A 25823-nucleotide genomic window follows, 5' to 3' on the forward strand; every position below is an offset into this window, starting at 1 on the left:
CAAATAACTACAAGATTAAATCTGTCAATTGGGTCATCTGTAAAATTCTCCAAGTTACTGGGGGGAAAAATAAAAATAAACGAACCCCCCCCCCCACCAAAACACGTGTCAAGGACACAGTAGTTTCTTAGGAAATGTTGGTTGAATTTGAATATAAATTACTCTTCTATAATAAAACTTCATTGAAAGTAGCTAAATTCTCTACAGCTGGCTAAATATGTCAAAAGTCAAAATTTTCTTTTCCAGTTAATTTGGACAGTTTTTGGTGGCAAAAGTTATTATATATATGAAACAAATACATTTACCTAGTATCATACAAAGAATATGCTTACTTACGAAAATGCTTGATAAAATAGAGTTTATATTTAACGTGTCTTAACGGAATCATTCTTGTGAATATGTTAAGACTCTAGTTTTAATTAATAGATTCTCCTGGATAAAAAGAGACTGAGAAAACCAAGACAAAATCTGCCCTATACTTTTCTGTCAGCTGAAGTTCGGTCTGATACACTCAATACATATGTCACTTATCTCTTAAGCCTGCGTGAGATCTGGTTTAAATAAACAATTAAATGGAAAATTAGGTGGGTAATTTCCAAAGAAGGGGGGAAAAAGTCAGTTAAGCAGTGCAATGAAGCTTGAATAGATCAGAAGAAACTAAAACCCTGGCTTGGTAGATGCCAATACTGGTTTGCATGGAGGAGTTATTTTGCTAAAAGGAAGTAAAACCGCTTTGTAAAATGTGTTGTCCTGTGATATGACAAGCACTGGGCCAGTGTGTGAAAATGGAAATGCTTCACGGATGCTCTGAGGAAAGTGTTTTTTTGAAAATTAAAAAAAAATTTTTTTCTACAGTAAACTCTGAGAAAGTCCAACAAAAGCCTACATCTTTCTGCCCACATTTTATGATTTAGGGCAGCAGGAAAAAAAAAAAACAGTAAACATACATTATAGTTTTTCATCCAATAAATGCCTCAAAACTAAAAAAAAATGGATTTGAAAAGCATTCTATTTTTCTCTTGGAATATTTCCTGCTATTTGGAAATTATGCCATTTTAGAAGATTAGTCACATATTTTAAGGTGTTTACATACTGAACATAAAATATTTTGAACCACGATGACACTTCTTAAATTCATATTTTTAGAGCATAAAGTTATTTTTAAGAACAAATAAATTCTGCCTTTTACCGGTGAATTTCTGCTGTTTTTAGCATATTGTGCCAGCTAGCATTTTGGAGCCGTATAATAACCATTTCTGTTTCCAGCCACCAAGTTGTTATTCTTTTGGCATAATATAGATTCAGGAATGCAAGACTGTGGATCCTAAACCAGTGATACAGAAACCTATCATTTGAAAATCAATGATGAATACATGCGTGTGGTTTACTGCTAAGAAGAGCCTGCATTTAAACTGGCTTGGAAGCCGCGGGCCTCCTCCCCAGAACGCTGTGGCCTGCGTCGAGCCCTGTTGTCCTACCTTAAGATAAATTCACCAAAGAGAATGGTCTCATTCAAAGTCAGGGGTCAGGGAAGTGGGAAATGCTACCTCTCAATAACCTTCTAATATACATATTCAACCTTTCTTCCTGCTGTGTTTTGAAGTTACCCTCCGCCTGGACAATGATCAATTCAGATGTGACTTTATGCAGATGTCACAGTCCTCTGACCACTTAAAAGCACAAAAATTATAAAGCGTGAGTGAATGGATTTCCTGATTATAGATTATAAGAAAATGAAGAACAGACTGACTTTAGAGTCAGTTCATTTTATAGTTTGATTTGATTAAAAATATTGTTTCACATAAAATAAAACAATTTAAGCATTCACAATATAATTTGTATGAAGGATAACAGAATCGACCTCGACTGGTTACAGGTTTCTAAACATTCATATTAAAACTAGTGTAAATATACAAAACTTGAAATGTGGTGTTAGGAGAAAAAATTTTTTTTCTCTCCAGTTAACTTGAAAACACTTGCTGCTTTTTTTTTTTTTATTGACTCCTATTTTAAGAAGTAGTAAATTCAAAGAACATATTCCTGGCTTAAGATGTTGTGAGGACATTTTGCCTTGTTTCACAGAGCTCAATTGAGCATGTAGCTCTCTTTGAGCCCAAAGTTCTAAAACTTTCTCTTACTTGGATGTTTAGACATGAATCTCTTCAGTTTTTCCCTCAGGACTTTCAATTATAAATACAAGCATACAAAACTAATATGCACAAAACAGATACTAGTCTTTATGAACCAAGGCTAATTTTTTCACTGGCAAATTTTTTCTTCAGTCTCCCGAATTGTCATCTTTGACTGTTCCAGCTTCCTCTTCCAGCTCCCTATCCAATCAGATACCAAATCTTGTTTTCTTCAGAAATGCCTCTCTCCATCCCCACTGCCACTATCCTAGGTAAGGCTTTCATCGCCATTTGACTAGGTCTTTTATCAGGGTCCCTGGTCGCCAGCTGAAGGGTTCTTCACTAGACCTTAAGACAGGCTTCACAAAGGTTGTGAGCTCCTTAAAGCTGTATGCAAACTTTTGTGCACATATGTGATAATAAATCTAATGTACAGTCTCAAGATTTTCTCTAAAAATCTTTCTAAAGTGCTGCTTCTGTTATGTTACTTTTTCAGACCATACTTAACACTTGGGGTTAGTGCCCTGGTTGGCTCTCAGAACTGCACATAGTCTGACCCCCTCTATTTCACCTAATTTCCAATGTCCACAGCCAAGCTCGCAGTCCTCTGAATATGCCCGAGTCTTTGCTCTTGCAGTGTTTGCTCTCTTCTTCTTCTTTTTTTTTTTTTTTTTAAAGATTTTACTTATTTATTTGAGAGAGAGAGAGAGCACGAGCAGAGGCGGGGAGAGAGGGGCAGCGGGAGAGGGAGAAGCAGACTCCCTGCTGAGCAGGGAGCCCGATTCGGGGCTTGATCCCAGGGCCCTAGGATCATGACCTGAGCCGAAGGCAGACGCTTACCCGACTGAGCCACCCAGGCGCCCTGCTCTCCTGTTTAATTCAAATTCATTTTTAAGAATCAGCTAACACCCCAACTCTTTCATGAGAGTTCAGACAACCTTTCAGACAACCTTTCAGACAACTTAGCCCACCTTGAACACATTCCCTTCTATCCTGCCACAATTAGAGGCAGTGATATACACAGAGGATTAGCTCTTTAAGTGTTTCAGATGCTTGCAAAACCGATATACAGACTATGCTGGAAAAATCAGGAATTATTCAAGAATGGCACTAAAAGTTAAGTTACCGAGGGAATGTGAGATGAGAACTGAAAATGTAATATGTAACTTGCTAATTTCAAATATCGAGGGTCTCTCCTCTATGTGCTACTTGAGAACATTTCTTATTTTAGATAATGATTACACATTGATGACCAAGTACACCATTGAGACAAACTGCTCATCAACCATATAATATTAAAGTCAGGAAATCACGCAAGTGCCCAACTACTAAATTTGTTTATAGAGAGTTAATTGAAGCTTCTTTTTCACTTGTTGCACCTGTTAATCATTTCACAGCACATTACCTTAGCTAACTGCAAGTGGTAGAATCAAATAAAGTAGAAATTTTCCCTGTTGAAAAATAAAACTCTGATGTACTGATCTTTTCTTCTATACTGATGAGTGCTTACGCTTACTGCCACAGGTTGTCTCTATAAATCTCAACAATAATTTACTCTTACAGAACTTTCCACCAAAAGATGGGCTCCATGATATACCAGGAAAAAGAATGGTGGAAGGGTGATAAGTAAGAATGAACAGGATTTTACTAAGTGGTCCAGAGAGAGACTTCCCGGAGACAGGGAATGCATGAAAGATCTCAGAGTCATGACTGTATTGGAGAAGGATGAGCATTCCCATGAGAATGGAACACCAGTGGTTTTAGAGTATGCAGTTTTCAGAAGCTGGAAAATTAAGTTTGACTAACACAAACCTCTCAGATCATGTTAACTTTATACCCTAAACTTTACACTAAACTTTTAGTCAACTTCATACTATAGAGAATGAGCAAAGTTATAGTTTGTGAGTGGTAACTGACATCCTTAACTCTGCCTTAGGAAAAGAGTGTCAGTGGAAGGGGTAGATTAGAGGTTAGACTGCTATAGAGAAGCTTGTTAGGACGCATCTGCCATAGAACATCTGAGAAAGGAGGCAGCCGAGACAGGAAGATCTACAAGGCAGATGGGAGTCAAGGACAAAGGAGGATAAAGTAGATAAATCCAGGTTCTGGTCTTGAGGTCTCCATTAGAGTTCCTCCAACCATACTGAGCCTTAGTTTTCTTAGCCCTAAGCCATGATTTCATTAGTTTGAGAGAAGCATAAAAGTCATCTGAATCAGAGACTCTCACATACTTGAGACAGCCATCCCCAACATGACCACGCAATCATATTAACAATATCAAACACTTTATAGAGTACTATTTGTCAATAGTATCAACAACATCTAGCATACACATTGAGGACCTCGAACAGTACCAGGCACCTAGTAACCGCTACATAACTCTTTGCTATTATACATGGATATAAAACACCTTGAATCCTTGCAATGACATCCTTGTCAGGTACTAATAGGATCCCTGTGTTACATAATAAGCTTAACAACAGAGAGGTCCAGCATCTTGCCCAATGTCAAACAGCTCTCAACTGGTGGAGCCATGATATGAACCCAGTAGTGTGTCCAGAGTCTATGCTCTGAAGGATAGCAGTGCCCTGCTCCCTGAGAATCCTTCACACTCTGGGATTTTGAAAACAGTTCTGTGTTAAATCTCATTCTAAAATTACAAGAATGTGAAGGGAGAGAGGAAGCGAGTCAAGTGTGAGACCAGGGACGGTGAGACCCAAAGGGCTTTCCTGAGCCAGAGGTGATGTGGGAGCTTCAGGAACACAGTCAGCCTGGCCATCATAAATGGTTTTTCTGGTTGAGAAAATGCTGAACTTATACAAAGAGGCACAAAATGGTGATGTTCTAAACTGTATTTCTGGTCTCCTGGATAGATAAATATTTATAAATAGGAAATATTGGGTTTAGCAACACTAAATGCCAGAGCAACTGTTTAACTTTCAGTGTGCTATTTCAAGTGGATGATTAAATATGCTCTTAAAGGTAGCTTTTGTAATATTTTAGTCAATAATCTCCCCTGTAATGGAGGGTAAAGATGTTTACCTACCTATTGTCAATTTAAGAGACCAGCTTCCATCAGAACCATTTAACACGACTGTGAAATGCTCAGTATTTTATAGTATCTGCTATTAGTTGTTACCTGAAAAATAATTTCTAATATGTAGGTGTATAAAAATGACTTTGTTTCAAAATTTGTTAATGGCATCTTATTTTTTGGAATTTGGGGCAAACTGCCACAGGAAAGCATTCAGTTGAACCTCTGATATATTGATTTTCTGCTTTTACTTCAGCAAAAGGTTTTACCAACCTAGGTTTTTTTTCTTTCATTAGAACAATTTGAAAACATTTAGAGCATACCATCTTGTTAAACTAGAGATGTCACATACATAATAATGCCCACTACTAGCATCAATTAATTTTATATCTGAGTTAGTTAAGTTAGTTTCCAGTATCAGGACATTGTTTTTTATCTCAAACATAATTCTTTTCACAGTCATTTGAAATTACTTTAAAACTGTATACAATAAACTTGCTCATACAACCCACTACTCTACTGGAAACAGAGTAAAATAGTTTTTAGTAGAAAATAGTTAAAATAGTTTTCAGTAGAAAAATATTATGAGCTTCTAGAATTCAGTCTTATATTCACTGTGCCCGGAATGCCCAAAACCTTGTTAAAAGTGCTAGAAACTATGTTATTTAGCTATTGTGAATCATAATTTTTTTTTTTTTTTTGGAGGGAAAAGGAGATCTTTTTCATGGGATGGCTCTAAGGCAAAAGGCAACCACAAAACATGCAGAGGTCAGGAATCTGGGAATGATGAAAATTTTAATATGCCTACTGTGGAATAGAGGCAAAGCAGATTTTCTGATTCTTATCCTGGTAAAGACTCCTGATTACAGATTCTTAAACATAAATTCAAGTCTCCCCTCTATCTGAGGGTTTTTTAGGGAAATAATATAATAATGCATAATGTTAGACTATGAAGAAACTCTTGTGAAACCTCAGTGTCTTTTGTGGTGTATTCTTAGAAAAATACTCCAAGAATACACAAAAGCCAAGACTATTCTTGGCTGTACCAGTTAGAGGGCAGTAGACATTCTAAAAAGAGCTTGCCTCTTCTGTTTGACCATGTCACCCTGATGCTGAATCAGACCTTCATGTATTTCATATCTGCCCCACTTGTCCTTGATATTTCTTGGACCTGTTTTGTTTAGTTATCTTTTGTGAAATTAATTATCTGCCAACTAGATACTGAACATTGAACATTCAGCATATACAATAGGCTCTGGATTGTGAGGCAGAAGTAAAGAAATTTTACTTATTACTGAGTTGTTTTTCCAAAGATTGAGAGTCCATGTCACAAAATAGGTTTGTTTTGGCAAACCAGTCTCTCATTTGTCCTAACAGGCATTATCATCCCAATTTTTGACAGATAAAGAAACTGAGGTTCAGGGAGCTTCTGTGACTTGTTAGTAAGTGGGACAGTTTTGATTTAGATCCAAAACACAAGTTGCTTCTATTACTTTATTACAAAAGCCAGATGTTTCAGATTTAGAATGCATCCTTGTACTTCTCTGAATAAAAGCTCCATTTACAAATAAGGAAGAATTTGACAACCTGATGTTTTCAATGCACAAAGGCACTCAAAATATCATTCTACTTGGGAGTACTGATTTACTGAAGGGATAGTTTTTAATTGCACCATAAAAATGATACTGAAATTTGCTATCTTAAAAAAAAATTCCACTTAACAATGAATGATAGATTTATGACTCACTTAATTGTTCACTTCTTGAGACTTTGGGGCTGTCTCTTTGCTAAAAATGAGGGGGTGTCTTCATTATTGACACAATCGCTCATTCTTTCAGTCATTTTTATAAACAAAAATATTGAGACAGTACAAATTAGAGAGAACGTGACGGAAGAGAAAGAATAATTACTTGTGGTTTTAACATTTACACAACCGCTGCAAGCACATCAGAAGATGATAATGTTCAAAGTGAAATGTGTTGCGTTGCACTGCACTGCATTGCACTCCTGTTCTGCCTCGGGTATATTAACAGATCCTATTAATCCCCAGCCTTGAGGGTAAGGGCCGCAGCAGACGTCTCTGTGAAGCCTACTAGTGCTCTACTCGCTTACTACACATTTAATAAATATTACTAGAAGTGCATTAAATTAAGCTTCATTTTTTGCTTAGGAAATCAAGAATATAGATAATTGTAATACTGACAATTCTGACATTTATTAACAAGCACTTACTCTGGTGAAGAAACTGTGCAAGGTGCTGCCTTGTATCATTACCTCATTTAATTTTCACAACAATCCTATGAAATGGGAATTCAAAGACTTTCCAAGGGCAATAATGTCATCCCTAAAATAACTTATATGTCATGTATTTTCACTGGCTATTTTTTTTCCCCCTGGATATCTACTTCTGGAGTATTTCCCCAAATTACTGCTTGTGCAAAAATTTTGCACTGCGATTTTCTAGATATTTCTGAGTTGCTTAGTATTAAACTAAAGGTTCCTTTTTCATGATTGTCATGTAAATTAATGTATCATGTTTATGTAAATTGACCACAGATTTAGATTTGCTATTATTATACATTAATAATAACCGATATTAATATAGCTGGCTGTTTTCCCCCCCACACTACAAATAGAGCATAATCAGTTCTTTACCATAACTGGAGATTGTAGATGGAAGGTAAGGTCAAGAAATTGTGAAAGGGGGGCACAGTGTTTAGTAAAACCGTTAACAAGTAAATATTAAATTTAGTTAAAGCGATTAAAATAGAACAATAATAAGTAAACCCAGTGAATACTAAAGCATCCTGTGGACACTTCCATAGATTATAAATTGAAATTGTTTATCCAGGTTTTGGTACAATATAGTTTCCTTTAGTTTAAGATAAGCTAAAGGAATATATTTGATTTACTCTTTTAAATACGAGACTTTATCATGACTATGGTACTCTTTGAACTGAAATTTGAGTGAACACACCATGTAAGTTCAACTGTAAAATTTAAGTGATTGGCAAAACTTTGTCTAAAAACAGCAAATTATACTCTTGGCCAACAGCCTTGAAGCCCCAAAAAGTCCCTGGTAGGTAAAAAGTTGATTTCCAAAAGAGGGGCTTTTTTAACCACATCCCTTCTTCAGCATCTACTATCTATATTGATGCACAATTTCCTATCAGTAATGATTTTGAAAAGACCTTTTCTTTCTGTATTATCCCCAAATAACATCTTATGGTGATGCCAAAAACAAGGAGAAGAGAAACCAATTGTGTATGAGGAAAAAGAACTGCTAAGAGAAAAAAAAAAAAACGCTGAGTAAAACTACTGTTTTAGGAGGAAATATTAAACCGCTTGTATTAATATTAAAAACGACCAATGTTTTATCAGTCACGCCCTCAAGTCAATGGGATATGAGCAAAGAGACAAATTTTCACACTGCTTTACTGAATATAATAGGAAGATGGGGATAAAAAAGATACAAATTGTGAGGTCAGAAATATACAAAGGGCTCTAAAATCTGCTAGAACACTCTAGAGGAAGCTGTTAATTTAAAGAAACAAGACAGAGGATCATAGGGGAAGGGAGGGAAAAATGAAACAAGAGGAAACCAGAGAGGGAGACAAACCATAAGAGACTCAATCTCAGGAAACAAACAGGGTTGCTGGAGTGGTGGGGGGTGGGAGGGATGGGGTGGCTGGGTGATGGACACTGGGGAGGGTATGTGCTATGGTGAGCACTGTGAATTGTGTAAGATGAATCACAGACCTGTACCCCTGAAACAAATAATACATTATATGTTAATTTAAAAAAAAAGAATTAAACTAAAAGGGTCAAAAGCAGATTTTACGATATCCTGACCTAGCCTGTAACATTCTTCATTTATCTTCTCTTTGACCTGCCTCTCCCACAGTTAAAACATCGGCCCCTAGGAAATGGCATCAAGATATTTATAATTTTCTAGGTCTTGTGTATGGGAAGTGGACACTGATTTTTTTTTTTTTTTGCAACGGCTAAGTATCATATGTTGTAGATCATTCAACTAAGAGGACTAAGTATTTTTTTTTCCTTTAATAAATCTAGATAATAACCTTGGTTTGGGTTAAAAATATCACTGTTACTTAATTTCATAGATAATAATAAAGCAATGCTGATGCATCCCTATTCATGTTTTGGGTGAACTCCCAAGGTAAAACTGCAAATGAATTCAGAATTTTTATTAAGAATAATTCAAACTAACAGAATAATACTTTCAAAACAAGAATCCGACTATTTAGATTTTTTTCACATGCTGCTTTAGAGTATTTAAAAAAGCAATATAAAGTTGTATTTTATACTAACAAAAATAGTTTTCTTGTTTGAGAGCAACTAAATCATATCCATTTCTCTTTCTTGAATGTTACATTGTCTGAATCTGTATATTGTTCGGTAACAAAAATGTAAACTTTTGAAAAATTATTTATTTATTTATTTATTTGAGAGAGCAACAATGAGAGATGGAGAGAGAGCACATGAGAGGGGGGAGGGTCAGAGGGAGAAGCAGACTTCCTGCCGAGCAGGGAGCCCGATGTGGGACTCGATCCCGGGACTCCAGGATCATGACCTGAGCCGAAGGCAGTCGCTTAACCAACTGAGCCACCCAGGTGCCCCAAAAATGTAAACTTGTTAAAGCCAATCCTTTTAGAGTGAATTTTTGACTACTTTACTGATACTTTAAATCAGTGAGTAAGAACTGCAGAGAAGTCTTTTTGGCTGATAAGAAAGTCAGCCAAGAAACTTTTGATAAGTATCCTCAACAACAAATACTTGCAAAACAATGGTACTGATACAGAATAATTAAACACTGTATGACCTTTTCCTCTTCTCAGTTCTATTTTATAATATGCTAAATTTTTTTCAGTACTAAATGAATTATAAAAAAGTCATGTAAGTGAAGTGCTATGATTATAAACTCATAAAATGTTTCGTGTAAAGATATCTGTGTCTTATCCCCAACCTTGAGTACTGAGTTCAAAGGTTCAAAGTCACAGCCTCAGGTCGTGCTAGATGGAGTCCTTTCAGAGCCTGGAAGCTAGGGCTCCTTCCTTATTCACCGCTCAGTGATTTATCCACAGCAGTACTCTGCCACCATCAAGTCTCCATGTATTTAGCTGATATAAATTAAGCATTCCAGAAGTGACAATGCTTGACAACCAAACGCATAAAATAGTAAACAATTAACAATCAAAATAAGGAAACAGCTGTTAGTTTCTTTTTTATAAAATTATATCTAATTTACAATAAATGCCAATTAAAATTATTAACCAATATACACAAATCTCCTTTGCCTTATTGTCAAATAGCTACGTAGATTGTAAAATTCTCTTAAATTTTCAAAGCGATTCCTAAAGGGTTTTCCTTTCTTTCTCTATTCTTCCCTTTCTCTCTCTCTCTCTTTTGTCTCAATCATGAATCCTTGAGCATACTGGTACTTCGTACTCAATAAAAAGCAACTATGTTATCAAAGTGAAAACAAAGGGTACTGACAGGAGAGTGAAAAATCCAACACAAGGCATTGCTGTGCATATACCACATTGATTGGTACATGCACAAGAGGCCCCGAGAAGGAGCCAACACAAGGCATAGCTCAGAGCCTGGATGGGAAAGATGCTATATTTTATCATCAAGTTGAGCTGAAAAAGAGAATGCCTACTTTTTATTTCTATTAAATCTAATGATAATAAAAATTCACTTAATTGAACTTAATCTTGAATCATCAATAACCACGAAGATTAGCATGTTAAAAGCTTTAATTACACAGCTATGACAAAATGTAATTTAAAAGCAGGGACTTTTGATTTTGGCTGTTGAGAGGAAAGGACTAAGCATTGGATGAATAACTGTGAACTGAAACCTAGAAATGTCACCACTACTAATGTATTATAATGACTTGCTGTATACTTCCCTTATACCAAGAGCACAACCCCATCCTGTTACTTCTTTATTACCATTTCCCTTCATCTTTGAAATTGCTTCAATTTAAGTGATAAGAGGTTTATTATTTTAAGAGGTGATTTGTGATGGTCTGAGGTACCAACCCACATTTCATTTACTGCTGTATATCAGTTCTTCAGGATTTCTATTAAGTATGTTAGAAAAGTTCGTAAAACTTTATTGGCCAATGGTGTTCAGTCATTTAATCAAATAATTCACTATTCTTTGTATAAGTATCAGAAGACTATATTATTTTTGTGAATTACAGATCGAGGGTCTATTTTTTCATACTAAAAATTACATTATTTCTTTGAAGTATTCTTTCTTTTTTCATATCAACATTACTAAAAATTTATGACTAGCAGATTAATTTTTCCTTTATTCAGCTAACAAACATTAGCTGAGTATCTGCCATGTACTACCTCTTATGTCTTGAGCTGGGAATACAACCTGAGTAAGAAAGACACAGTTTGCCCCTAGAAGGCTGAGTGTCCCAGGAGAAAGATGTGTGCCCAGACACTACAATTACAGTGCAATGAGGTAAGTGATGTGGGCGCAGGCTTCCATGTGAGAAAAAAGAAGAGATGCATAATTCCTTCTGGAAGAAAGGATTTCCTGAATGGCTGTACTGAATTCTGAGGGATGACAAGGAGCGCTCAGGAGCAAGAAGAAGCTGAAGGAAAGGAACTAAGAAGGCACACGTAAAGGCAAGTGGTCTCAACAGTTTGTAAAGCAGCATCACAAGGAAGTGGTTAAGAGCATGGATTCTGGAGACAGACTGCCTGGGTTCCACCTTGGGCATTTATTTAACCTCTCTCTGTCCCAGTCTCCCCATCTATAAAAAGGGCATAGTAGGCATATCTACTTTAAAGAACCATCATGAGAATAAATGAGTTACTTTTGGTAAAGCACACAGTAAGGGAAACTTAAATGTTTGCTGTTATTCGAGTGCAGGGTTCTCACTGGCAGTGTCAGAAAGGAAGGTTTAAGACTGCAGAGGAGGGCTGGGCTAGAGATTAGAGGCTCCTGGTTAATTCTGAAAGAGATGGGAAGCCATGTGTGGATGTTGGGCACATGAAGGATGACCTACAATTAGTTTAAGCCTTTGGGAAAAGCTAATTAGTCATGGGGAGAGTGAAGGGGGGATGCAATGTGAAGCAGGGAGACAAATTCGGGGGCTCTGGAAACAGTCCTGGAGTGTTGCTAGGAGCCTGAACCAGGGCAATGGGACAGGAATGGAGAGTAAGTAGTAGATTTAGGAAATACCTTGGACGCAGAACTGGTAAGACTTGATGATTCACTGGATGATGGGATGAAGGAGAGGTATAGTTCAGGGGCTGGATGGGTAAGTTGTTATACTTTATCATCGAGTTGAGCTGAACAAGAGAATGCTTATCTCTTTGGTCTCTTGGTATTTATAAGCACATGCTAATTGTTAAATTTACTTCCTTTCTGCATGGTGCTATCCCCTCCCCCCCTTTTTTTTACAAGTTGAGAGGATCTGATTTTGAAAAAAATACAAAGACTGAAAAGTATTTAATTATGTGCACTTGGCCTCAGAGTTTCTAGCTTTATCAGAGACCTTGAATTTCAATGACAATATTCAAAATTTGGAAGATATCTTTTGGCCATTTTGCCTTAGTTTTCTTTTCTGAAAATGCAGAGACATTCTGGCTGGCCTTGTTTCCCCTGGTGTTATGTGACTCTCTGACATCAGCATAGATATATTCCGCTTTGACACATGATACCAGCGGGTTTGAGATAGAAGGGCAAGACGGCTGAGCCTGTAGCAGGACATGACAGAAAAGCTGGACTCTACTAAATGGCATCTGCAACAGGTGTTCTTTGGAGCCAGAGTTAGGAAGGGCTTCTTCCTCTATTTTTAAAAAGTGGGGAGGTAACTCACAAATATATACAAAATGGGAGAGTTATATGCTCATGGCTATAAGATACATTCATCCAGATAGAATGTTTATTATCATCAGGGTGGAACAACTGAGTGTCTTTCTTTTGTTTCCTTCTATTTTTGAAGCAGAAGATTCTCACATCTGTGGCAGAGGTCTTGATGTAGGAAGATAAATTTGCTATGCTCCTAAGATTTGTTTTAGCTCAATGACGCTATAGCCATACGTATATGTGGCTAACTTTTACACTTACAAGACTGAGTGTCTTCTCTGTCCCTGGAGGGCCATTAAACCTAGCAGGCTGTCAGAGAATTGACAATGACAGCATAACTGAACAACCAAACACTTATTTTCAATAGAGAATCCTAAAACATTCTAGCTATTAAGCAGAACCAAGAGTTTATTTCCATTAGGACTGAGTAACTCACCTGCCCCCATATGTTTTTTACTACATCTAATAACTTTTTTCCACCACTATTGGCTGTTCCTATAAAAGCACTGAGATACTGGATAAAATATCATAACATCTAAACCATTTTTTAAAGTTATCTTTTTCTGGGTCTTTGTGACAACCCAGTTCTTAGTCCTTACCATTCTCTCTAACCAAGACTTGAATCCAAGCAACACTGGTCTGGCTTTGATCTGGTTTTGTAATTTTGAGGGAAAAAAATGAGCACTTTGTTTCAATAATCAGAAAAATAGTATATTGAGTTTACTCATTAATTTGACTCTACCTAATTTTTAAAAGGCAGATAAAAGAAGAAGCTAGTACCATTGATTCTGCTTGTTAATTCACTGTGTAGTCCTAATACTTTTTCTTCATTACTCACTGAATTAGTGAAGAGCCAGTATCAGAAGGAGAAACATTACCCCCAAATGAATATATTTATAAAAATGTTTTTGTATGCTGATTTTTTTAAAGATTTTATTTATTTATTCATGAGAGACAGAGGAGAGAGAGAGAGGGAGAAAGAGAGAGAGAAGCAGAGGGAGAAGCAGGCTCCCAAGGAGCAGGGAGCACGATGCGGGACTCGATCCCAGGACTCTGGGATCATGACCTGAGCCAAAGGCAGATGCTTAACCATCTGAGCCACCCAGGCGCCCTGTATGCTGATTTTCTTTATCTTCTTTCTTATAATTAGCAGGCTATTATATTTGACCTTGGCAAAATATTTTAATTAGGTCGTCCATGGATATTTCGATAAGCTTGAATTTTTTTTTGACATTTCAAACATAATCTTGTGTCATTCATGCTTGTCTCCTACTATTTTAAATGTATATCATGTTCCAGCTACAGGAATTACCATGGTTACTTGTTATGCCAATAGTGAACTGTGGTTTGCATTAAAAACTACTGTGCTGTCTTACCTCTGCACTGAAAATGACATCAATATCTCAATAATCACAATAATATGAATTAATATGGAACCCTGGAGAAGTGTGACTATAAGATGATTGGACATAGTGGAAGAAGTTCTTAAGAGCTAAAATATATTTAAATGGCTTTTTGGGGGTACACTATGTTCATATTCTCTAAGAGCTCATTTTAATGCCAAAATTGGCTTAGTTTATTAACAATATTGCTGAGTGGTTATAATCTCGCTTCCTCCTTTTTATTTTTTTTAAATTAAAAAAAAATTTTTGAAGATTTTAAAAAAATTTATTCATTTGAAAGACAGAGAGAGAGCAAGTGAGCAAGAGAGCGAGTGAGAGCAAGAGCAGGGGGAGGGTCAGCGGAAGAGGAAGAAGCAGGCTCCCCGCTGAGCAAGGCACCCAATGTGGGGTTTGATGTGGGGCTCGATCCCAGAATCCGAGAATCATGACCTGTGCCAAAGGCAGATGCTTAACCGACTGAGCCACCCAGGCACCCCTCCCTGCCTCCTTTTTACTTATTTATTTTTCTTATTTATTTATTTATTTTTAATTTAAATTCAATTAATTAACACATAATGTATTATTTGTTTCAGAGGTATGCTCCCTCCTTTTAAAAATGTATTTTCCTTTAGAAACATATAGGAGTTTAGTATTTCTTTGGGTGGAGAGAGAGTCCCATTTAATGTGAAATGATTACCAGAGAATTCAATTGGCAAGTCTTGCCAAAGGTACTTTTGTGTCCAGAGATGGTATCTAGGATTAAATTGGTTTGATCAGAGCCCTCACTTCTGATTATGTGGACTAGCTGAAGTTTAAGAAAAGTTCTAGTTAATAGTCTTCTTCTAAGTTACCATCCATCCACTCCTGCTTCATAATAACGCTTGAGAAGTTCTGGGGGACATTTTCCCATGCGTCTCACAGATCTCCCTATACTGTTCAAAGGACTTACTCCCTGCACATCGCCCCGTAAAGGAATCCTGAACAATGATACATGCTGTGGCCCAGAAGTCTCCACTCACCTGCACTGGTGCCTGCACCGGATGTGAGGTCTCCACCCATCAGACCACCTGTGGATTAAAGAGAAAGATCACATGGAGGAAAGGCTACAGGTCCAGAGAACAACACACTTTACCTTTAGCAGCCACAGTATTTTGGCTCTCCCAAGGGTCAAATTTGTAAAATATTACCTAAGTTGGAAGGCTGACATTTGTTTTATTATGACATGCTGAGCTCAAACATTAAACCTACATTCAATCACTGACATTTTGCAGAATCTTTCTAAGAAAGGTTACATTAAAAAAATCCAGTGTTTAAATGGTCTCTGAATTTTCATTTTTGGATGTTTTATAGAAAGTGAAAAAAAAAAGGACTAAGGTTTACTGTATGTTCAAATAACCATACATTTAATGTTTAATTCTTTGTAAATATATTTTTATAATTAATTTTGTAAAATGCTAATTGTCCAGAACTTTGGTCATTTCATGAATCTACCCACAGTGAATGACCTCATTTACTACCTGAATTTTCCTTACTGACACAATAAAGTAGGTTTCATAGGCTACAAATTTAGAGAGGTATGCTTACTCACTGCTAACTTAAATTTGGCAATGTTAAAATATGACAGCTGGGATGTTTCAATAAGATACTGAGTATATTAATTACTGTTAGCTTTTAAGGAATAAGATTTAGCCAAAAGAACAGAATATTAGCTGGATTCTTTTCTTTCTTTCTTTGTTTTGGAAAGGAAGGTGGGGGGCAGAGGGAGAGAGAGAGAGAGACAGTTTCAAGCAGTCTCCACACCCAGCATGGGGCCCGACGTGGCACTCTGTCTCACAACCCTGAGATTGTGACCTGAGCTGAAATCAAGAGTCAGGTGCTTAACCAGCTGAGCCACCCAGCCGTTCCTCAGCTGGATTATTTTCTAACTGATCCTAAGTGACAGTCTATAATTATTAGTTTGTTCTGGTTTTGGAATTTGAAGAAAATATTCACTATATTTTCAGAAATGTTTGTTACTTCCAATCAAATAATATTTTGGAAATAAAGTATGAAATTCAAAAAAATAAACGAGCATGAATTTATCAAACAAGGAATTCAACTGTGTTTGAGTATGATCTGAAAAAAATAACATACGGTTATTGAAAATTCTTATGAAAAATTTCAATCATATTCAAAAGTAGAGAGAATGGCATAATGAAGTCCTTTATACACATCTCTCAGACTCAAGATTTATTATTTGGTTGATTTTGATTATATTTTCTATATAAAGTTTCTGTACTAAATAGTAATACATGTTTAAATTATAAGGCAGATATTGAAGTATTCTCAAGGAAAAATCCTTCCATGAATAAATTGCTTTTAACACAGTTATATGTGCTCAAGACATATTAAAAATTTCCTATGGAGTGCTTTTTTAAAAAATAAAATGTAATATATGGTTTGCTATATGCAATTTAGAAATACAATTATTTTTGGTGCTTCTTTTGGAGATATAAAGGAATTGTTTGGTTATATTCAGTATACATTTACTTAGTTCCGACTGGGAAGCTGGCAAACCAGGAGGAATTTCTTCCCTTCAAGATTCTTTAAATCCAGTGGGGAAATAGACACATATTCAATAAAGCACATTGTATTGTATTTTGCTTGATCTGAGTATGAAGAATGGTTGAACTTTTCCTGAGCAATAATTTCTTTTCTCTGGGACACCGTGAATTGCACAACAGTAGGGATTTCTTAGAAGTGTTGAGACAAATTTGTGGCAGGTATATATGTTCTTATGATGTACTCTTAATTTCATTTCTGACTAAGTTCTGTTTTTATTTCACACTTCTTAAGTTACACTATTTTATCATATTTCTTTTCTGCTTTAAGTCCTTTGTGGTATAAGCTTCTGTATAAACAAAAAAAGCCCAGAATATAAATAACTAGATGGCACAAATGCTATCAGAGGACACAGGGAAAGATTTCACAGAAGAAGTGATGGTTGGCTAAGAGGAAGAAGGAAAATGGCATTTTAGGCGGGAGGAGAGCAGAAGCAAAAGAATGGAGACAGGATGTTTGACTTTCTGTTTGAGAAAGTATGTGGTTAAAATAGGGCCACATGAGAGATTGGTGATAGTCTGAATAGATAAATAGCAGATTATGGAAGATTTCAAAAGACAGGCTGACGAGGTTGCAGACCTAAAAGGGGGTGGATATTAAGCAATGAGGGAACATAACAAACGGAAAACTGGAAAAGTCTACAGCTTGAAGATATCATACCCTTTTGGCCAACAGTGGCTCCTTCCAATGATTTCTAACACTGCATCTGTATGAGGACATACCTGTGTTACCTGCACTTGGAGGTCGATGTGTCACACCAGGAGACATACTGTTTCTCTGCAGAGAAGGGTGGGCCAGTGGCAAAAGGTTGGGGTTTCCCAGTGAGCTGACAGGGTTGCTGTATACCAAACTGTTGTGGCTGGACACTGGGATGGAGACTGGCATCTCAAAGTTGGGAGGGGGAACAGCCTGTAGGAGCAGAAAAAAAAAGATATTGGTAAAAAGAAAGAAGAGAAACAGAAGCCCTCAAGTACAGATAAGCCTTTACTTTTCCAAGAAAAGTTTCAAATTCCAAGCTGCTTGGTGTCTAGAAGACCATTAAGAAGAGCTCTCAAGATGTTCAGATCATAAATTGATTTATTTAATGTGCTTAGAACTCTTTGCAACTATTAGAAAACGTTTCACTTTTGTTTAAAACAAAGCCCCGTTTCATTAGACTCCATTGTCTTTGAATTCCATTCTATTAAGTAATAATTGTTCATTTGTGATGTCTGAATCTGGTACCAGAAATGAATGCAAGATCAAAGGTGCATGATTGCAATGACTTCACAGAGAAAAAGGAGGATTAAAATGCAAACCAGAGTCTTCGGTTTAATTGCTTATTGAAGCTTATTTATGCAGAAGTTTAATGATATAAAATCATCTCCAAGCATGTGAATAGCATATATACTTTATTATTTTTAAAAGTCTGTCTTTTGAGAGTAACTCTAAAGATAATAGACATTTTAAGAGACAGAATTCAACAGAGCATGTATCATTCAATAGTTTATATTTTTAAAATGATAGTTCAGAATATATGTTATACTTTATATTTTGGGGATGCACTGACACTGACAAATGGCAAGACCTCTATCTCAAAGGACAAAGCTGGCAAATATTGAGTGAAATGAAGTCGTGTGTATATCTAATTAGAGTAATCAGGTCCCAATTATTGATATTTTGGTATTATTTTAACAATTTAAGCAAAATCATGCTTATTTCTCTGCTTGTGCTAATCATACCTACAACTTCCTTTTTAAAAAATGTTTAACAGAAATGAAAGTACTGCTTGAATATATTGCCAGAGGACTCTGGTGTCAGAGCATACAGCATTCTTACTATGAAATGGGTACACGTGCGTGTGTGTGTAACTATCTAATATACCTATTGGAGACAGGGTTTATATAGAAGTCACTGTGTAAGTTTAAATGCCTATGTGCATGTGACTCAAAGGTTTTTATTTTTATTTATATTTTATCGTTTTTCCCAGTAATCTTAACATCGTCTTTCCTTTGCTAGTTGATTGGCTGGCCTGCATCAGATGTCATGCTCTGCAAAAGCTGTTTAATCCTGGTGGTGAGTTCAATACTACTCTCTATTTAGGCTTATGCTCTCTTATTCTTTATTTTTCCTATTTTCTTTTCTTCCATGATCTGGACATGTTGCTATTGACAGAAGCAAATGTTTCGTAACTCTTTTACATGTCTTTGTTTTACAGGGAAATGAAAATGTTGAAGTGCTTTATTAAAACAGTCATTCTTTATTAAGACTTTATTTTAAGCAGAGTAACAAACAATAATTTTGGATAAACATCATGATACAATGAAATATAAATGTTGGACAAGACATCTAAGAATGAATTTCCAGAGGCTCAGATTTTCAGAGCCTTTTAAACAACAAAAAGTATTAGTGTATGCTGTGAAGTAAATGTCTGTAGAATGAATGAAATATTGCATTCCTATAGTAAAAGGCCAAATAAGAATTACTTAGAATACCTAAGAAAACGAAGGTAAGCAACTGTGGTAGGTGTTCTCTATTTGCCCCTCCAGATCCACTCTTCACTGCTCTGGGCCCAAGAGGCTGACTGTATCTCCAGACCGCAGCCACCGGGCTCCCCCTGCCCTCTGGCTTCAGCTGGGCCAGTGGAAGCACCAGCAGAAGTCCAGAGAGCAGGAGAGAAGTCAGGGTGTTTTGCTACGGTAGCATGCTCCCTGCGGAGCCACAGGCTGGCAGAGGCTGCATTCCGCCAGCGAAGGTCACACCTCGTTTGGGGTCACGTCTTCTACAGACTTAGATCTTGCTGTGCTCTGGTATCTTTTCTGTACTCTTGCTCCCTCAGGGCTTGGTTATGGTAACAGCTTCCAGGTTGCAAGCCCTAATATACTTCACCATTCCTTTGGGTTTCACTGAACTCTACCTATCTTCAAACAGTCCTTTTACTAAACTCCCTTCAATGACCGTGTTTTCCCCCAGAGCCATAATGGTGACTCTCTAGGTCTAGAATAGTGGTACTCTACAGGGGTGGACTCCCTCCCTAGGGAGCACTTTGGAAATCTGTGGAACAATTCTGGGGTGTCACAATAACTGGGGGGTGTGGCTGGTATTTTCTGGGTAGGTAGGCAGGTATGCTGTAAACCCTGTCATATGTGGGACAGTTCAACACCACAAAGAATCATCTCTTATCCCATTCAACTTTCAAAAGCCCCCACTGGACATTTATATGTGTGAAAAATCCCATTGACAATGATGTGAGTCAGAACTAACTTTGTTCTACAAACACAAGGTATTTTTATACATTGAAACACGGATTTTGTTATACACTGAAATTTCCAGAAATGCAATTACTGTGTGCATTGAGGGAACATTCTACTTTCTTACGTAAGGAACTTGGTCAAAAATTTTTCACCATCTTGGAAAGTCAGGTCACCAATGGCAATTCTGCTTTTTAATTTGGGTTGTAAATATAGCACACTGTTTTCTCTTAACTCATTCCATTAGAAAGTGTTCCTCTACCCCTTCACTGAAAATCCTCTTGTCATAGTCATTAATAACCTTCAGGTTGCTAAATCCAATGGAAACTCCTCAGTCTTCAACTTGGACATGGCTGTCACTCCTTCCTGGTAAACATTCTTCCCTTTCAAAACTCTGGGCTTTCCCCCCTACCTTGATGGTTTCTCCTCAGCTTTTGTTGCCAGTTCTTTCTTTTCTCCCTGATCTCTGAATTTAAGAGTAGCATGGTTCTTTATCTGCGGCTCAGATCTCTCTCCTTATTCAGCCTGGCATATCCAGCAACGACCTCAATACTTCTACTTGAATGTCTAATAGACATCTCAAAATCAACTCCAATCTACCTCCACTCGTACATTTCTTCATCTCCAGCTGATGACAATGCTTTCAATGGCACAGAATAAAATCCTTGGGAGTACCCCTTGAATCTTCACTTTCTCCCACACCTGACATCGAGTCTACCCAGAAATCCTCTTGGTTTAACTTCCAAATATATCCACTCTCCAAACACCTCTCATTCTAATGGTTACCATTCTGGTTCCAGCATCATCACCTCTTGCCTTGATCACTGGTGTCACCTCCTAAAAGTTGTCCGTTTCTATCCTTGCCCTCCTTTTTATTTTCAATCTAGCAATCGAATTGATCCTTTAAAAGCACAAGTCAGATGATGACACCCTGTGAGAAGCTCCCACCTTACTCAGAGAGAAGCCCAGCTTCTTCCAATGTTCCATAAGGCCCCATAAGTTCCAGCTCTCACCGGGCTTCATGATCTGATTTCCTATTGTCCTCTTCCTCACTCCATGTCCATGGCTAACCCCAGCACTTCCTTCAATTTTCTGCTCAAAATCTGGCCTTCTCAAGGAAGGCCCCCTTGACTACCTTATTTAATTGTACAGCTTGCTTTACCCCCCATCCCTCTCCCGATCCCTTTCTCCTGCTTTTCTTTCCTTTGTAACATCACTTATGATGTTGGCCAAATAATGTTCCCTTTCATCAAGCTGCTAGAGCGCTTTTGTTGTAAGGGAATGCAGCACTTAGTCTACATTTTATTATATGAGTTGAATATTTTTCATCAAAGGAGAATTTTTAGGAAGACATTGTACTAATATGAAAATACAAGCTTACAATATACTGTATATTATTTACTGAGCAGGCACCATAGTATATAATTCACACACATTATGTGATCCAACCCTTTCAACATCCCTTCCCTATGGACATAATCCTTCCCTTTTTATATCGGTAAGATTAAGTGGCCCAAGGTCATCTAACTAGTAAGTGACTGAGCTTGTTGCTTTTTCCATTAAATCGTTGTGTGACACAGTATAAGTTTTTGGATAGAAATAAAATACTGCAGTCAGAAATCATACTGTGAAGTGAGTATGGGCTTCATGTTAGCAGCTTATTATTTGTGAACCATGAAAATAATGAACTAAAAGGGTTCTCATGACATGTGGCTGAGCATCCATGTTAGAGTGAGCTCTGTGCTTGTAACTGCCAGGGTGTGACTGAGGTCTCAGGAATAAAATAAACCTTCAAGACTCCTCTCTTCCGTATTTACTCAGGTTTGGTATTTTAAAGCTATCTTTTAGCTACAAATATTTTAATCTGTATTCACTCTTACTACTTATAAATGTTTAACTATGACTGGGTACTTAAGGATCTGCTATAAAACTACTTCTCCCCTTGAATATTCTACAGAGTGTTGAGTGTCTCAGTAGGGAGCAAAGCCCATTTCCTCCGACTACATGGACATTCAAAAGAAGAAAAATTATCAATAATTTTTTCATAAAATCCGAACCACCCTAATAACTGGTTCAGTGAAAATCTCTCTGCTCCTCTCTTCCTCTGACCGTCATCCCAAAGAATTATTCAGTTTCCAGCATTCTGAACTGTAAACAATTTGATAAGTATCAAATTCTCTTGTTGACTGGTTAAATAGCAGTCAGATATAACTCTGATACTGAAGCATATTTCAAAAAATCACAATTTATAAAATATGCTAACATCTTTTTGCATTCTATCTTTTGCTTTCTTTCTCTGTATGTATTAGGAACTGGCTAAATAGTTTTAAAGTCGAATTATAAGCTTAAAAATGACCACACTGAAGACATAGCTCAGAGACTCAGAAAGAACAACAGCCTTTATATCAGAAATCTCAGTTGCAGTCCAGTTGTGTAATAAATTTCCATTTAACCAGGCAAGTCATTTAATCTCTCTTGACCTGATCTGAGACATGAATGCAAACATAAAGAGACCAGTAATTAGCTCTAAACATTTTAGGGAATGCAGAGGCTACAAAAATGTATAAATGTTTATAGGAATTTGGCATTACTTATTTTCTTCTTGATCTTTCAAAATTAGGGAACTTAAAAGCATCTCTTTAAAAAATTTTTGTCTAAAAATTGGAAGCCAGAAAGTAGTTAAGAACTCCCAACTTGCATATATCTCAGGGCTGGGCTCCAAATTTTAGAACACTCAAGACAGGCAGGAAGAGGGAATTTCAGGTGATTAAATAAAATGTTGTAGGCAGGACTACTATGTAATTTGCAGGGCCCGGGCCAAAATGAAAATGTGGAGCCCCCTGTTGAAAAATTATGAAGAATTTCAAGATGGCGATGGCAAAGCCTACAAAAGCAGGGCCCTATGTAATTGCACAGGTCAGCCCTGCTTTAAGATATACAGGCATGAGAGCTAAAAAGCTTTTAGTGTCTATCCCTGAACAAAATGATCATGGTTATTGAAGTGAGTCATCGTGGTCAGAAAGGTATCTGAACTCTTACCCAAAACCCACTATTTTCCCCAAACTTACCACAAGGAAAAGTCCAATAAAAAGTTAAATAAAATATTTTTAATAAAATATTTTTAGTTAATAGGCCCTCTTTTATTTAATGTGAATGACTGGACTGAATCCCCTTTTTGGGCCGCTAATGATACTCCCTTTCAATCAACCATGACCAGGCTGCCGAGAACCGACAGAGGGGGTAAAAGAAATCACACAACTCCACTTGCTGATATCCACATTCCCTCAAGGTTGCCTGACAACTCTGGCCTGTACTCGCTCTTTCCCATCTAATTCCCGATTTCTTCCAATGTCTACAACTTCATCATTCTTGGTCCTCTCTCTAGCACCTACTCCCTCCCTATCTATAGAAGCTAGGTTCAATATAAAACACAGAAATCACTAGGTGGTCACATACTTAACTTCACTCTACCCACCTACCACCTTAACTAGGTCATGGGTCTACCTACAACTCTGTCCTGTTCCAGGCCCCAACCTCCTTCCCTTCCTTGAGTAGCCCACCACTGTAACCCCAATGCACCAATGCCTTTGATCTTTTCTTTCCTGCAAGCGTTTGTCCTCTGCAGATAAATAATCTCCAGAGCTTTTCCTTTTAACTCTTTCCTTGATCCTAGCTACAGCAGTATTTCTCTCTTCAGTCTGTTATTTGAAGAACACACATGCTATTTCCACTTCCTCCCTTCCCGTTCACTTTCAACCAATCTTGCAACCATGTCTCCTTCCTTCAGCCCATTTCCTAATTCCTGGTTCCTCAAATGGAACTGTTTTTTTCTTGCTGTAATGCCCAGCATGAACCGTGGCAAACCCCACATGAGGAAATGCTGGTCAACAAGATTCCAAATCATCCATGAATTATTTCATGTAATTGAGGAATATGGGCATAAATTATATTGTAACAGGTGATTGCAATATTAAATTTTCTATTTTAAAAGGGAAACTCTTCAAACTGGGTCTCTGAAATAGAAAAACAGTCTTGTAATGTTTTTAAAGAGGTGGAGACACTCTCTACATACAAAGGGCAGAGTGTCCTTGCCCTGCTTTAAATGTTTTAGCAGCTGTGGAAACTTTCAACAAAATTTACTTCCAGCAACTGAAAGCGATGTGCGAAAACTGGGCTTTTCATCGTGGAGACTGAAGCACTTACTAAAGAGATGAAAACTCAGAGGCACAGCTAGGAGCTGTGTAGTCCTTCTCATAGCCCGGCCTATAAACTCTCATGTGGTTTTCATCCCCCGCCACACACCACTGCACCTCTTAAGAAATCATGTATCCTGATTTTGAACTCTTTACAGGACAGGATGAAATACTGTGAGGGAGTCCAGGTATGCATCACACCTCCTTCTCCTAAAGCATGGGAAAAACGATCCAGTGTGCAAATATGGGCATTCTCCCAGAGTCTCGACGGGGGGTAGGGTGGGTGGGTGGGGGTTAAAGCTTCACACATTTAGGATCACGGCCATGGAGAGTGATCCGCAGTATTACATATATACTGCCCTTTCTTAACTGTGCAGGGGATTCCTCCCATCTGAGACACCTACAATCTTATCTTCACAAACCTTTATGCCCGGCACCTCTAAACCGGTGTATTATATAGCAAGTGAAACTCAGCCCGTAAGAATTAAAAATTGGCCCAAAGGAGGGGTTTCTTTCCTTCTTCTGGGCAAGATAAAATCTCAATGGGCATTTTATCGTTTAAGAATTCCGGGTATAACAAGTATGCATCGCTGCATCTGATAGGAAATATTTTATTTTTGATAAAGTGCCCACTGTGGATGTGTTGTAGGTAGTACTTAGTTTTATGATACCTTTAAGAACTTAAGCCACTTAGCTTTCTTTCATGATACCATGTATTAATAATTCTGATTCAACAAAAGCTCTACTGCTGACATTATTTCATTTAACAAAAGAAGCAGACATATTTATGAGGATAGAAAGTTTAATATTCATACATTTTATAAATGAGTTTTAAAGTGTTCAGTTTAATTCAACACAGGTTGGTTGTGCACTTACTACGTGTAAGGCATTAATTTATCCTGTGAGTGCAGATGTGGACTTGGCCTAGAGCTCTCGTCCCCAAATATCTGCACTTATAATTGCTGAGGCATATTTTCACTGCAGAGTTTCTCCCAATCCTCAGGTTGAGGGTGTTTTGCTAACTTACAAAAAATGTTCTTTTCTAAGAAAGGAATTAATTATCCCCTGAAGAGCTGGTACACAATGAGGGTTTCAGACTCTAACATTAGTTATTCAGAAAGCACGTGAACCTGAGTTGCATCACTTGATGTCACAAAATTAAAATCACTTGACTGATGACAGAGTATAATAAAAGGTATGTACTTTTCCCCTCTCTATGTGGGCAAACAAAATAATACATGCAGAGTTATTTCTCTTAAATATCTGGCAAGGCATATGATTGATTGTTAGACATCTTTTGACTTGGTTAAGACAAAATTTAGCCAAATGTTAAAGCATGGAAAATGTTGGTGTAGGCAAAGCGAATATTCTGATAAAGCTTTAAAATCACCCCA

General features: G+C 37.2%; 1 protein-coding gene across 12 annotated transcripts in view; it reads right to left on the reverse strand.

The window, feature by feature from the left end:
• Positions 1 to 25823, reverse strand: part of MEF2C (myocyte enhancer factor 2C) — a 150311-nt gene that overhangs the window by 15520 nt on the left and 108968 nt on the right. For all 12 annotated transcript variants that reach the window (XM_028114507.2, XM_028114502.2, XM_088023384.1 and 9 more), the window contains 2 exons: positions 17729 to 17915; positions 15425 to 15472 (listed from right to left, as the gene is read on the reverse strand). In XM_028114507.2, the coding sequence (XP_027970308.1) occupies positions 15425 to 15472; positions 17729 to 17915 (235 nt within the window). The remainder of the gene's footprint in view (positions 1 to 15424; positions 15473 to 17728; positions 17916 to 25823) is intronic.

The sequence above is a fragment of the Eumetopias jubatus genome, unplaced genomic scaffold (assembly GCF_037043125.1).
Source record: "Eumetopias jubatus isolate StellerSeaLion01/CBP00866 unplaced genomic scaffold, mEumJub1_p1.0 scaffold_5, whole genome shotgun sequence".
Taxonomy (NCBI): domain Eukaryota; kingdom Metazoa; phylum Chordata; class Mammalia; order Carnivora; family Otariidae; genus Eumetopias; species Eumetopias jubatus.